General features: G+C 36.4%; 1 protein-coding gene across 2 annotated transcripts; it reads right to left on the bottom strand.

Annotated features, from left to right (window-relative positions):
* Positions 1-3,903: 3,903 nt before the first annotated feature.
* Positions 3,904-9,612, bottom strand: rer1 (retention in endoplasmic reticulum sorting receptor 1). 2 transcript variants are annotated; one of them, XM_037684279.1, is made up of 8 exons: positions 9,514-9,612; positions 8,097-8,178; positions 7,854-7,958; positions 7,647-7,743; positions 7,489-7,567; positions 5,868-6,003; positions 5,504-5,558; positions 3,904-4,158 (listed from the first exon to the last, which is right to left on the bottom strand). In XM_037684279.1, the coding sequence occupies exons 2-8, from the start codon at positions 8,175-8,177 to the stop codon at positions 4,148-4,150; spliced, it is 564 nt and encodes a 187-aa protein (XP_037540207.1). In that variant the 5' UTR covers position 8,178; positions 9,514-9,612; the 3' UTR covers positions 3,904-4,147. The 2 variants fall into 2 exon arrangements, with proteins under 2 accessions (XP_037540207.1, XP_037540205.1); XM_037684277.1 differs by lacking the exon at positions 3,904-4,158 and having other exon boundaries at positions 5,067-5,558.
* Positions 9,613-9,848: the final 236 nt, after the last annotated feature.

The raw sequence follows: 9,848 nt of genomic DNA, 5'->3' as shown, positions 1-9,848 counted from the left end.
TAGACACGGGTGACCAGTAACTTGTTTAGTCCTCATGGTTACTGTTTATCTCCACCAGCATGAACTCAAATTGAACTTGCCTCTGCCTTTTCAGAGAAACAGGCGGTTGTGGCTGAGCTGTAACAAACCGTTCCCAAAACAGGAGATGGATGATGTGTCATAAATGCATAGCTAATGGTTGGAAGGAAATTCACAAATCAGTATGCAAAATCAATCTAATCTGCTGCTGCCATGTCCTGCAACCAATAGGTTTCACAAAATGAATAACAATAAAACTACTTTAATTATGAATCATTTCCTGATGAAATACTCCAAACATTTGATTCACATTAAGTCCAAAAATTCCAAAATAGTAATAAAAAATTCTAGAAAAAAACAATACTGCTCCATATTCATTATATTTACTCATACTTTTGAAACAGATATAATGAACAAAAATTTTAATTTTCTTGAAGGAGTTCGACTGCACTGACAGTTCTCCACATCCATTGGAGGGTTTTCTCCTTGCACCTCTATGCACACTACAGGTGTACCTCACCTCTCACCTGCGTTGAAGGGTGACTCTGAACAGAACAAAGCTGGACAGACAATAGCTGGATGTTTGAAGATGTATTTTAGGGATGAGCTGTGAATCACAGCAGTGATGCTGCTGCATGAGACCGCAAACAAATTTACACAAATGAATTGATTCAGTCAATAAGTTTGGTTTACGTTAAAGCACTGCATCCTCTTACAAATGAGCTCTGCATGAATTCATCTTTGGCTACACAAATCATTTCACAGCTCATCTGCATCGACTCTGGAATCATAGCAGACCCTAAAAAACTTACAAAAAGATAAAACAGCTGAAAACTTACGCAAAACAGAAGATGACTGTCAATGTGTGTGGAGAAAATTAACAAGTTCAATAGAAGAAAATAAATCACAATCAAAATAATTATTTACTTTTTTATGTTAAGAATTTGCATTTCTTTTTAGCTTCACTGAAATGTATTTGTTCAGACATTCGGACAAGACAGAAACTTTATAGACACTTAATCTTCACTTACAATGCATCACAAGTTTGGGTTTCTCTAAGCAAGAGAAGTCTGAACAGCAAATAACGAACAAGCCTAAAAAAGAAGAGAAAAACAGAAACCGCAAAAAGTGAGCAATTTTTAAATCTATTTTAAACAATACAAACTGATAAAGGTGCACATCTGGTTTCAAATGGACTATAAACTTCTATTTACTTAAAACTGTCAATTATAACTGGATCACTGTTTTATCTTGTCTTATCTTAACTGTTAATATAACCAGTAAAAGATTTTTAGTTGCACAGTTCATGGAGCTTCCGCCTCTCAATGAGAAGGTTGCCGGATCGAATCCCAGCCAGAGACCTTTCTGGGTGGAGTTTGCATCTTCTCTGGTGCTCCGGTTTCCTCCCACAGACCAAAAACATGCATGTTAGGCTGATTGGTAAATTGTCCCTAAGTGTGAGTGAGAGAGTGAATGGTTGTTTGTCTCATTTGTCTCTGTGTCCCTGTGATGGACTGGAGACTTGTCCAGAGTGTCCCCCACCTCTCTCATAGTGACGGCTGGATATGGGCACCAGTGACCCCCGTGACCCAAAAAGGAAGCAGCAGGTAAAGATAATGGATGGATGGATTTATAAATTAGATAATATCAATCACCTCTCTAGCAAAGGTGCATGTGTAGCTTCTGTCAGTCATTTGAGGAATAAAATACTTTTTTTCAGAACAGCTGAAAGCTTTACTGTAGGAGTGTGATCCATCATTAAGAGTGGAACAACACTCTGTGTGGCTGTGCTGGTGTTAAGTCCCAACCACTGCTACCATTTAAGTTCTTCAGTGATTCATTCACAGGTTGGATTGAACCATTAACAGAGATTAGGTTAAAAACACCAAGAAAAGTCTCTGAGCAGAGGTCAAATATTTTATATTCAAGAGTGACATGTGGCAGCAGGCTGGTGGAGTCCCTCCACAACCTCCGATAGCTTCATAAAATGAAAGGTTCACTGTGGGAAGTGAATGTTAGGCAAAGGTTTTAAAAACTGTACATACACATTTAGCACTTCAAATGTTTTTTTGCAAAGTTTTGAATTACAGTTAGCGCTGTGAATGTATAAAATATTGCTGAAAAACCGTTGAGTCAGCCTCCCCCCCATCACAGACATCTCCACCTCCAGATGCAGGAAGAGGGCCACCTGCATCATGAAGGACCCCACTCACCCAGCACACACAATCTTTGCCTTGCTCCCCTCAGGCAGGAGGTTAAGGAACATTAAGTGTACCACTAGACTGAGGAACAGCTTCTACCCTGAAGCTGTTAAGACTCACAAATCTCTAAACAGGATAATCATTGTGAAAGAAAAAAAAAATCACTGCAATGCCAGTTCATGTGCTGATTATCCATGCTGCTGATTCATTACATGCTGCTGTTCAGCGTACTTTGCACTAATGGTGTTTAGCGTATTCTTAGTTTATATCTTAGATCATTATTACAGTTTCCTTTTACAATTTATATTTTTGCTGTTGCTGGATGTAACTGGGACCCTGTGTACACAATTTCCTTCCACCTCATGTACCACGTGATGCAAATGACAAAGAAACCTTGAAAACATCTTATTTAATAAGTTTAAATTTGCTCAAAACCTTAGCTCTGATGGGCAAATTTACTCAATAAATATTGCACGTTATCCAGCCATCCATTATCTTTACCCCCTTCCTTTATCAGGTCGCAGGGGTCACTGGTGCCCATGTCCAGCCATCACTGTGCGAGAGGCGGGTACACCCTGGATGGGCCGAAAGCCCATCACAGAGACAACCATTCACTCTCTCACTCACACCTAGGGACAATTTAGTTACCCATCAGCCTAACATGCATGTTTTTGGTCTGTGGGAGGGAACCGGAGTATCCGATGAAAACCCACGCATGCACGGAGACATGCAAACTCCACCCAGAAAGGCCCCGGACTGGGATTTGAACCAGAGTAACCTGCTCGCTGAGAGGCAGCAGCTCTACCAGTTGTGCCACTGTGCTGCCCTATTGCATGTTATTTTACATTATTTTTTATCTCAAAGACATAAACCAATTGGAAAACTCACCTTGAGCAGGTGATGGTTTCTGCTGTCAAAATAAAACTTATTGACACGAGTGTCAAAAAAGTCCACCAAGCCAAAAAACCCCATCCAGCTCAAACTCTGAGGCTGTTCCAGTCTTCATCAGGTCAATGAGCAAACATCCAGTAGACCACAAGTAAACAAAAGCCTGTTTCATTGCAACGTTGCAGATTATAACCTTAAAGATTTTGACAGATTAAACCCGCTCAAAACTTGACTTGTCCTTCTCCGAGAAGTTGGAGTGGAAAACAGTTGAGCTTCTGCAGTCACTTTGATGAACTGGGGATAAACAAGGTGTCACAGCTGCATATTATAACTGTGGGTCAACTTTCAAATCAGCATGTACATTTCTATTTAGCTGATAGAACATGTGGTATTCAGAGTTTTTATATAAAGCTGCAGAAAGAAAAACAAGTTATTTATATTGAATATACTTGATTAAATATGATTGGACTAAATTAGTTCAGCTATTCTCTACAAATAGTTAGAAAAGAAGGAGTCGAGACACTTGTGTACTGTTTCCGAATGGACACAGCCTCTTTAATAGCATTGGAGTGGAAAAAAAAAATACACTCAAGTTTTTAAAATCAACTTTTTTTGTTTTTAAACTGTAGCACAGGAAACTTACATGCAATCCATGAAAAAACATTAAATTTAATCAACTCAAGAACCCAATTAATCAAGTTTGGCTTTCATCAATTTCAACCAAAGTAGATTTTAACGCTTGTAAATAGCAAGGTGGTTGAATGAGGAAAAAAAATAATAAAAAAAAATCTCAAAGCAAAAATTATATTTTAAAATATATATATATATTTACTATATATACACAAATCCAGACAACCCATTAAAACACAAACTTTTTACAGGAAAATGTTTTGCATCCTTACTACAGTGCTGATCAGGTTTTAGTAATGACAGATCCCCGGCATAGAGAGGAACAGAAAAATCAAAAAAGTTCTTAGAAAAACGTGTACGATCGCCACCCACTTCATCCATTTATTTTAGTATAAGTTCTGTCTGTTTTCCTATGTTTCCTCTGAAAAAGAAAGAGAACAACAGTTTGCTTGGAATGACTATATTTAGCTTTTTTTCTTTCAAAAATAATCACAGAATATAAAGAACAACAGAAACAAAGTTAATCTCCATCTTTGGAGCAAAGATGGACAAATGTTCTAAAGACAAAATGGGCAAACAAACTTTAACTTTACTGACCATTTCTTGAATTTATACTTTTAATACTGATTGTGAACTTCAGAGAAACTATTTTAAGAACAATTTTTTTACATTATGATATAAATATCTGAGGTACAGCAAACTGATAACCTTTCCATTTTAAGCTCAATGTCCCCCCACCCCCCCACCCACTCACACAGACTTGTATTATTGTTTAACTTAGTTTACAGAAGTTTCAGCAGCACAGTTTAGTTAATATGTTAAACTTTATCAAGGCAAAACAAGTATAAAGAATAAATTTAAAGGTAGACACAAATTAAGATTTTGGATTGGATAATTGTGAATTCAATGTTGGTGTGTGTGTTACAAGTATAGTCAATAAATTTAAGTCAGTAAGTTCACAAAATAGTTAAATAAAGACCAATTAATTAAAAAAAAAAAAAAAAACCACGTTTGTCCTAAATGCAGTCATTTCAAGTGATAATTTCTGATACTTTAGTTTGTTTTCTGCCCATCATAAATGCATATTTAGATATTACACTTATATCTTCTAAGTGTCTTCATTTAGTACATACAGCAACTGTCTGGGACTTAAATCAGAGCAGCACGTTTCAAATGACAAAAACTTTATGATTTAATATCGAGGCTTTTCACTAGAGTTTACATCTAATCGCATTCTTTTGTAATAAAACTTCACTGACCGTCAATAAACTGTTTAATTTGTTACAAAAAAACACAAAAGTAATTCAAAAGTTGGCATACTTGGATTGAGCAATAACAAAATAATCATTGATGAAAGAACCTGACATTAAAAAAAAATTACTGCAATGCTATTTTAAGTTGGCTCTTTCTTGATGACTAAACTTCACTAATGGTGTAGAAAAGGCAAAAGGCAACACTGAGTCCCATGTACTATTTAACAAATGCAGACAAAGTTTTAAAAGTTTCATGGGCAAGCAAGTCAGTGTTTTGATCCATGCTGCTCATATCCTCCTCCCGACACTATGAATCAAAACTTGGATTTTCATATTATGCTTCCATGTTACTGTCCAAATCCTGCCCCACAGAAAAATAATAATAAAAAGAAAAACAAAAGAAAATCTCTAATTTTCATTACTCCCCACTAGCTGTGACAACTTTTCTGATGGGACAGAGACAAAAAGTAAGGAGTTTTTAACTAGCAAAAGTTTTTCCTGTGTCTTCCTTGCCTTTATATGTCCTCTTCCCGTGTGTGAAGGGTAGGTATCTGTACTTGATCATATGCTGCAAAGGACAGGGAGAAAAACAATTGTCACATCGAACCTTTAACAAAACATTTTCACTACATACATGCTTGCATGTGTTGAGTACAGCACTTTGGCCAACGATGTTGTTTTTAAAGTGCTTTATAAATAAAGCTTTATTGGATTGTACTTAAATTGGGCAGTAGCAGACATTAAGTATACATTAAGAACAGCTGTAGTCACAAGTGTTCAGATATTTAACATAAAAACTTTCACTGCAGAGTATTGTTGTTGTTAATCCAGAGCAATGACAGTCAGAATACAGAGTACATGACTCTGTGTGTTTTACCTTAATCTGCCTCTTCATGGTAATGCAAAAGAGCATGATGAAGTACATTACGAGGATAGGCCAGAACACCGGCACGTTGAAGGCATCGAAAAATGTGCAAATCATAGCGATGACGATGCCTTTTGTCGCTGAGTGCCTGACGAGAAAAAAAAAATAACTTCCGTTAAAATAACACAATCTTATAGGTAACACTGACAAAACTTCAAACGTTTACACATTTTCAACAGTTTAAAAATTATTTTATCTGCAAATATATCAAAAATACTGCTAGAAATTTAGAATGAAGTTAAAAACATTTACAAGAACAAGGAGGCTAATGTGCGGCACACATTACAACTACAGGATGATTAGAGAACTGTATATATACACACATACACACACTTGGATTAGTTAAAATTACAATGTAGTCCAACAAACCAAATTACTTCAGTGACATAACTAATATAAATTATGGGCATTTTAAGAAGAACTGTGAAAATTCAAATCATCTCCAATGTAGCGTCGAAGAGTCAAAACTGCATCTTAATACAGCAGCGTTTAAACTGATTAACTCAAACACTTTAAATCCCTCTCAAATGTGCAACAAGGCAGAACTGGTGTGTTCATTAAAATCCTTTAAAGTCAAAGTGTAACAACCTTTGCTGCAATTTGAATGCTAACATTGTTACAATGAATATCACTGATGATATTGGTCACATGGTTGTTTTAAAAGGAGAAATTAAAATGTGTTTGCTAAAATGTGAAATGTCAACAGGTGCTGTCAGAGAAGGAAAAACAAAGTCTTTATTTGCTGCCTATTCCATCAAACACACAAGTCCGGTTTTATCAGTGTCTTGTATGAAATTACACTGCAGACCATGAGACGCATGAAAATATCCATCTCACTGTGAGTGAATCCAATGTTAGCCTGTTGTCTTTGAACATTTGATTATGTAAGTGTACCATCATTTGTTTAATTTCAATGCAGGAAGTCCTGAATCTTTGAAAACTTTTCATGACTGACAGAAGCCACTCTTCCCCTTTTTCTGTTTTAATAAAACAAGAGGTGAAATAATTTGCATAACCACTTGACAGACAAGATGTACGAGAAACTAAAAATACTCGAATGCAGAATTGTATTCTTTTAGACATAGTGCTCAACATAAACTTACGCTTAACTCCTTTAAAATTATTTATTGTTGTTTTGAAAATCAACCAGACCATGTTTAAAACAGTGTTCTCTTTATTTCAAACAGCACCTCAGACTGAGGAAGTCTCTTGGATGAGAGACGAAACGTTTCTAGATTTTTTTGCTTTGTTTTGTTTTTTTTGTTTTTTTTGAATGTCCAGAGGACCAGATTGAACTTTTTTGGAGTGTTCTCTTTATTATTTTTTTTATCTTTCTTGTAGACATGCTGGATAAATGGTAAAGTAATGCTGAGATGATTACATAGAATTAGCAATTTGTGATGTTAAATAAATGTTTTAACTATCCAGGTCTTTTGCTAAAAGGCTAAATCTTCTTCCAAATAAGTTCTGCATGACCTGATTTTTGGACACGCAAGTAATTCTGAAGGAAATAATTTGCAACTCCTCTGTGGCTAATCATGACACATAACCAAACCATGAGCTCATCTCCTACCAGAATTTGAATTCGGGCAACCTCCTGATGAAAGGGCGGAACTCCTCATTCTGCTTGGTAGGAAGGGATGGGCCCTCGTCTAAAGGAGAGATGACAATGATCACCACCGACTTAGTGTACAATAAAAAGGTCAGTTTGATGTGGATGTGTCAACTCACCTTCGTCAAGTAGTGAGGGATCCACTTTTGGCGATAGAAATGCAATGAACAGGTTCAGATGGTAGATTCCCAAAGCATATGTTACTATATACCACCCCTGAAAGCACAATAAAATCATCATGTATTTCTAAGTGATTATTACACTGAAAAGAAAAAGTACAACTTACGTTGTAAAATCAAAAGAAAGCATAAGAAAAATACAATTACCTGTAGTATGTAGACTCTGATCATGTAGACAAGAGTAAGTAGTAAAGTGAGTGCCCATCGCACTATAGAGAATGGCGTTGACTTGTCAAGCCATGACTGATAGACCTGTTAAACATATAGAAGTCACCATGTCATCAAAAAAGTATATCAATGAAAACACAACTTTAGCAACACTTGTGTTTGTAAATGACCACCACAATTCCATAATCTTAAATTGTTTTATGCAAGACATTATTGCATCACCTGTCCAATCCTGGTGAAAAAGGCAGCAACTACAGATGGTTTCCCATGGATCGACTCCCCAACACTGTCCCCTTCTGACATCCTGCCAGAGGAAAATAAGCACAATTAGCACAAATAAAGTCATGGATCTTCAATATAAAACAAAAGAGACATTTGGATCCTTAAGCTCTATTTTCACAGAATTGAGAAACATTTCTAGTGAAGGCACTGAAAGCCCCGCTTGAACTTTAGGCCAACTAGGAGATGAACTGATCTAACATTTAGAAGCAGTCACACAGAATCTACTAAAAGCAGATTTTGGTTCAGTTTTGGTTATGTACTTCCTGAGAGATGAGATGATGCGAGATCAGAAAGCTGGCATGAATAACTACGGGTAGTTCCTTATGACTATTGGACTGACAGTTCAATCATCAGTGTAGTTAGATAAAAAACAAGGAGAAATTGTTTCTTTTTTTTTCCTTAAAAAAAAACGTTAAGTAAAAAACAAAAATATTTGTTGCTTATGTTTCACGAATTGCTCAAATATAAAAACGAAAAACAGAAACTAAAATTCTATGGAAACGCTGAATGGCTCATCATTTTTAACAACAATTACGGCTGAAGTTTAAGGTCATTATGTTTATATTGTTCACTAAGCGCGGCGTCTACTCGCAGAGACGCCATAAAGACTTACTTCGTTTCATTTACTAGTTTTAACCAAAAGAGAAGAAATGAAAGACCGCTAAAGACTTGGTTGTGGCTAGCTAACATTCTCTGAATTACTTAGCCAAAAAGCTTAGGCTGTTGCTACACTGGCAGCTCGTATTTATGAAGAACAGGGATGTTGTGAATTTATGAAGACTTGAGTAAAATAAATCAGTTTTACAATCGCTACCGACGTTTAAACAGGGACATACTTTGAAGTTTTTAGTATTAGCTTACAAATTAGCCACAAAAATGGCTAACTAGCAGAGTAAATGTACACTATTACCCTTTGGCCCAAATTTGCGCTTACATGGGTTATGTAGTTCTAGTATATTCTCGGTTGCTTGCTGATCTGTCCTTAAACGGTATAAAGTAACTATATTTCCCATAATTCTCATGAAGAAAAATATTAAACAGTGACTACCATAATTGTAGTTTAAAATAGCCCCTCGTTCAGTTGTAAGTAATCGTTATCAGATATAAATGAACTACAAAAACCAACATCGACTGCGACAACTGGACAACTCACTTCCTGTGACACGTTACTACGTTACCAGAGGTTCCGCAGCTAGCATGTTAGCCCGTTCAAAAAGACAAGTCTATGATGACTACGATTATAATAAAATAATAATACGTTTTTATTTACACTTGAGTCACCAATTTCATAACTGCCAGTATATCTCGAATGTGCTGGTAACCGCATCTTAAATCGACAATGACAATTGCTTCTTACCTGATACAGATTCTGTGTCACTACCCGGCTCTACCTAGCTAGCTCCACTAGCTACTGCTCGTGTACACGTCAGTATTTCCGCGAGAACCAGCTCTAACAACAGGCGGGTTAATCGAGCTCCGAGTTCGGTGCGGCAGCATCGATGTGTGCAGTACTGACTCCTAATAAACTACAAATGAAGGGCACACGCACTTTAAAACTTTAACCGTAATTGGCACATAAGGTAAGAAACCAGACGCTAGCAAAAAGCGGGAGAACAGTAGTAAATTAGCTAGAAGTAATAATAATAATAATAATACTTTATTTATAAAGCCCTTTAAAACAACCACAGCTGC

This window comes from Nematolebias whitei, chromosome 11 (assembly GCF_014905685.2).
Source record: "Nematolebias whitei isolate Nwh7 chromosome 11, NemWhi1, whole genome shotgun sequence".
Classification (NCBI taxonomy): domain Eukaryota; kingdom Metazoa; phylum Chordata; class Actinopteri; order Cyprinodontiformes; family Rivulidae; genus Nematolebias; species Nematolebias whitei.
Note: the sequence above shows the minus strand (reverse complement) of the source record. Positions and strands in the feature narration are given on the sequence as shown.

What these genes read in the sequence shown, in the direction of transcription:
- rer1 (XM_037684277.1), bottom strand. Translation starts at nt 8,177, where the DNA reads ATGTCAGAAGGGGACAGTGTTGGGGAGTCGATCCATGGGAAACCATCT. An exon ending in TCAGAGTCTACATACTACAG is followed by an intron (nt 7,744 to 7,853) that starts GTAATTGTATTT and finishes TTGTGCTTTCAG; the next exon opens with GGGTGGTATATAGTAACATA. An exon ending in TCCCTCACTACTTGACGAAG is followed by an intron (nt 7,568 to 7,646) that starts GTGAGTTGACAC and finishes TCTCTCCTTTAG; the next exon opens with ACGAGGGCCCATCCCTTCCT.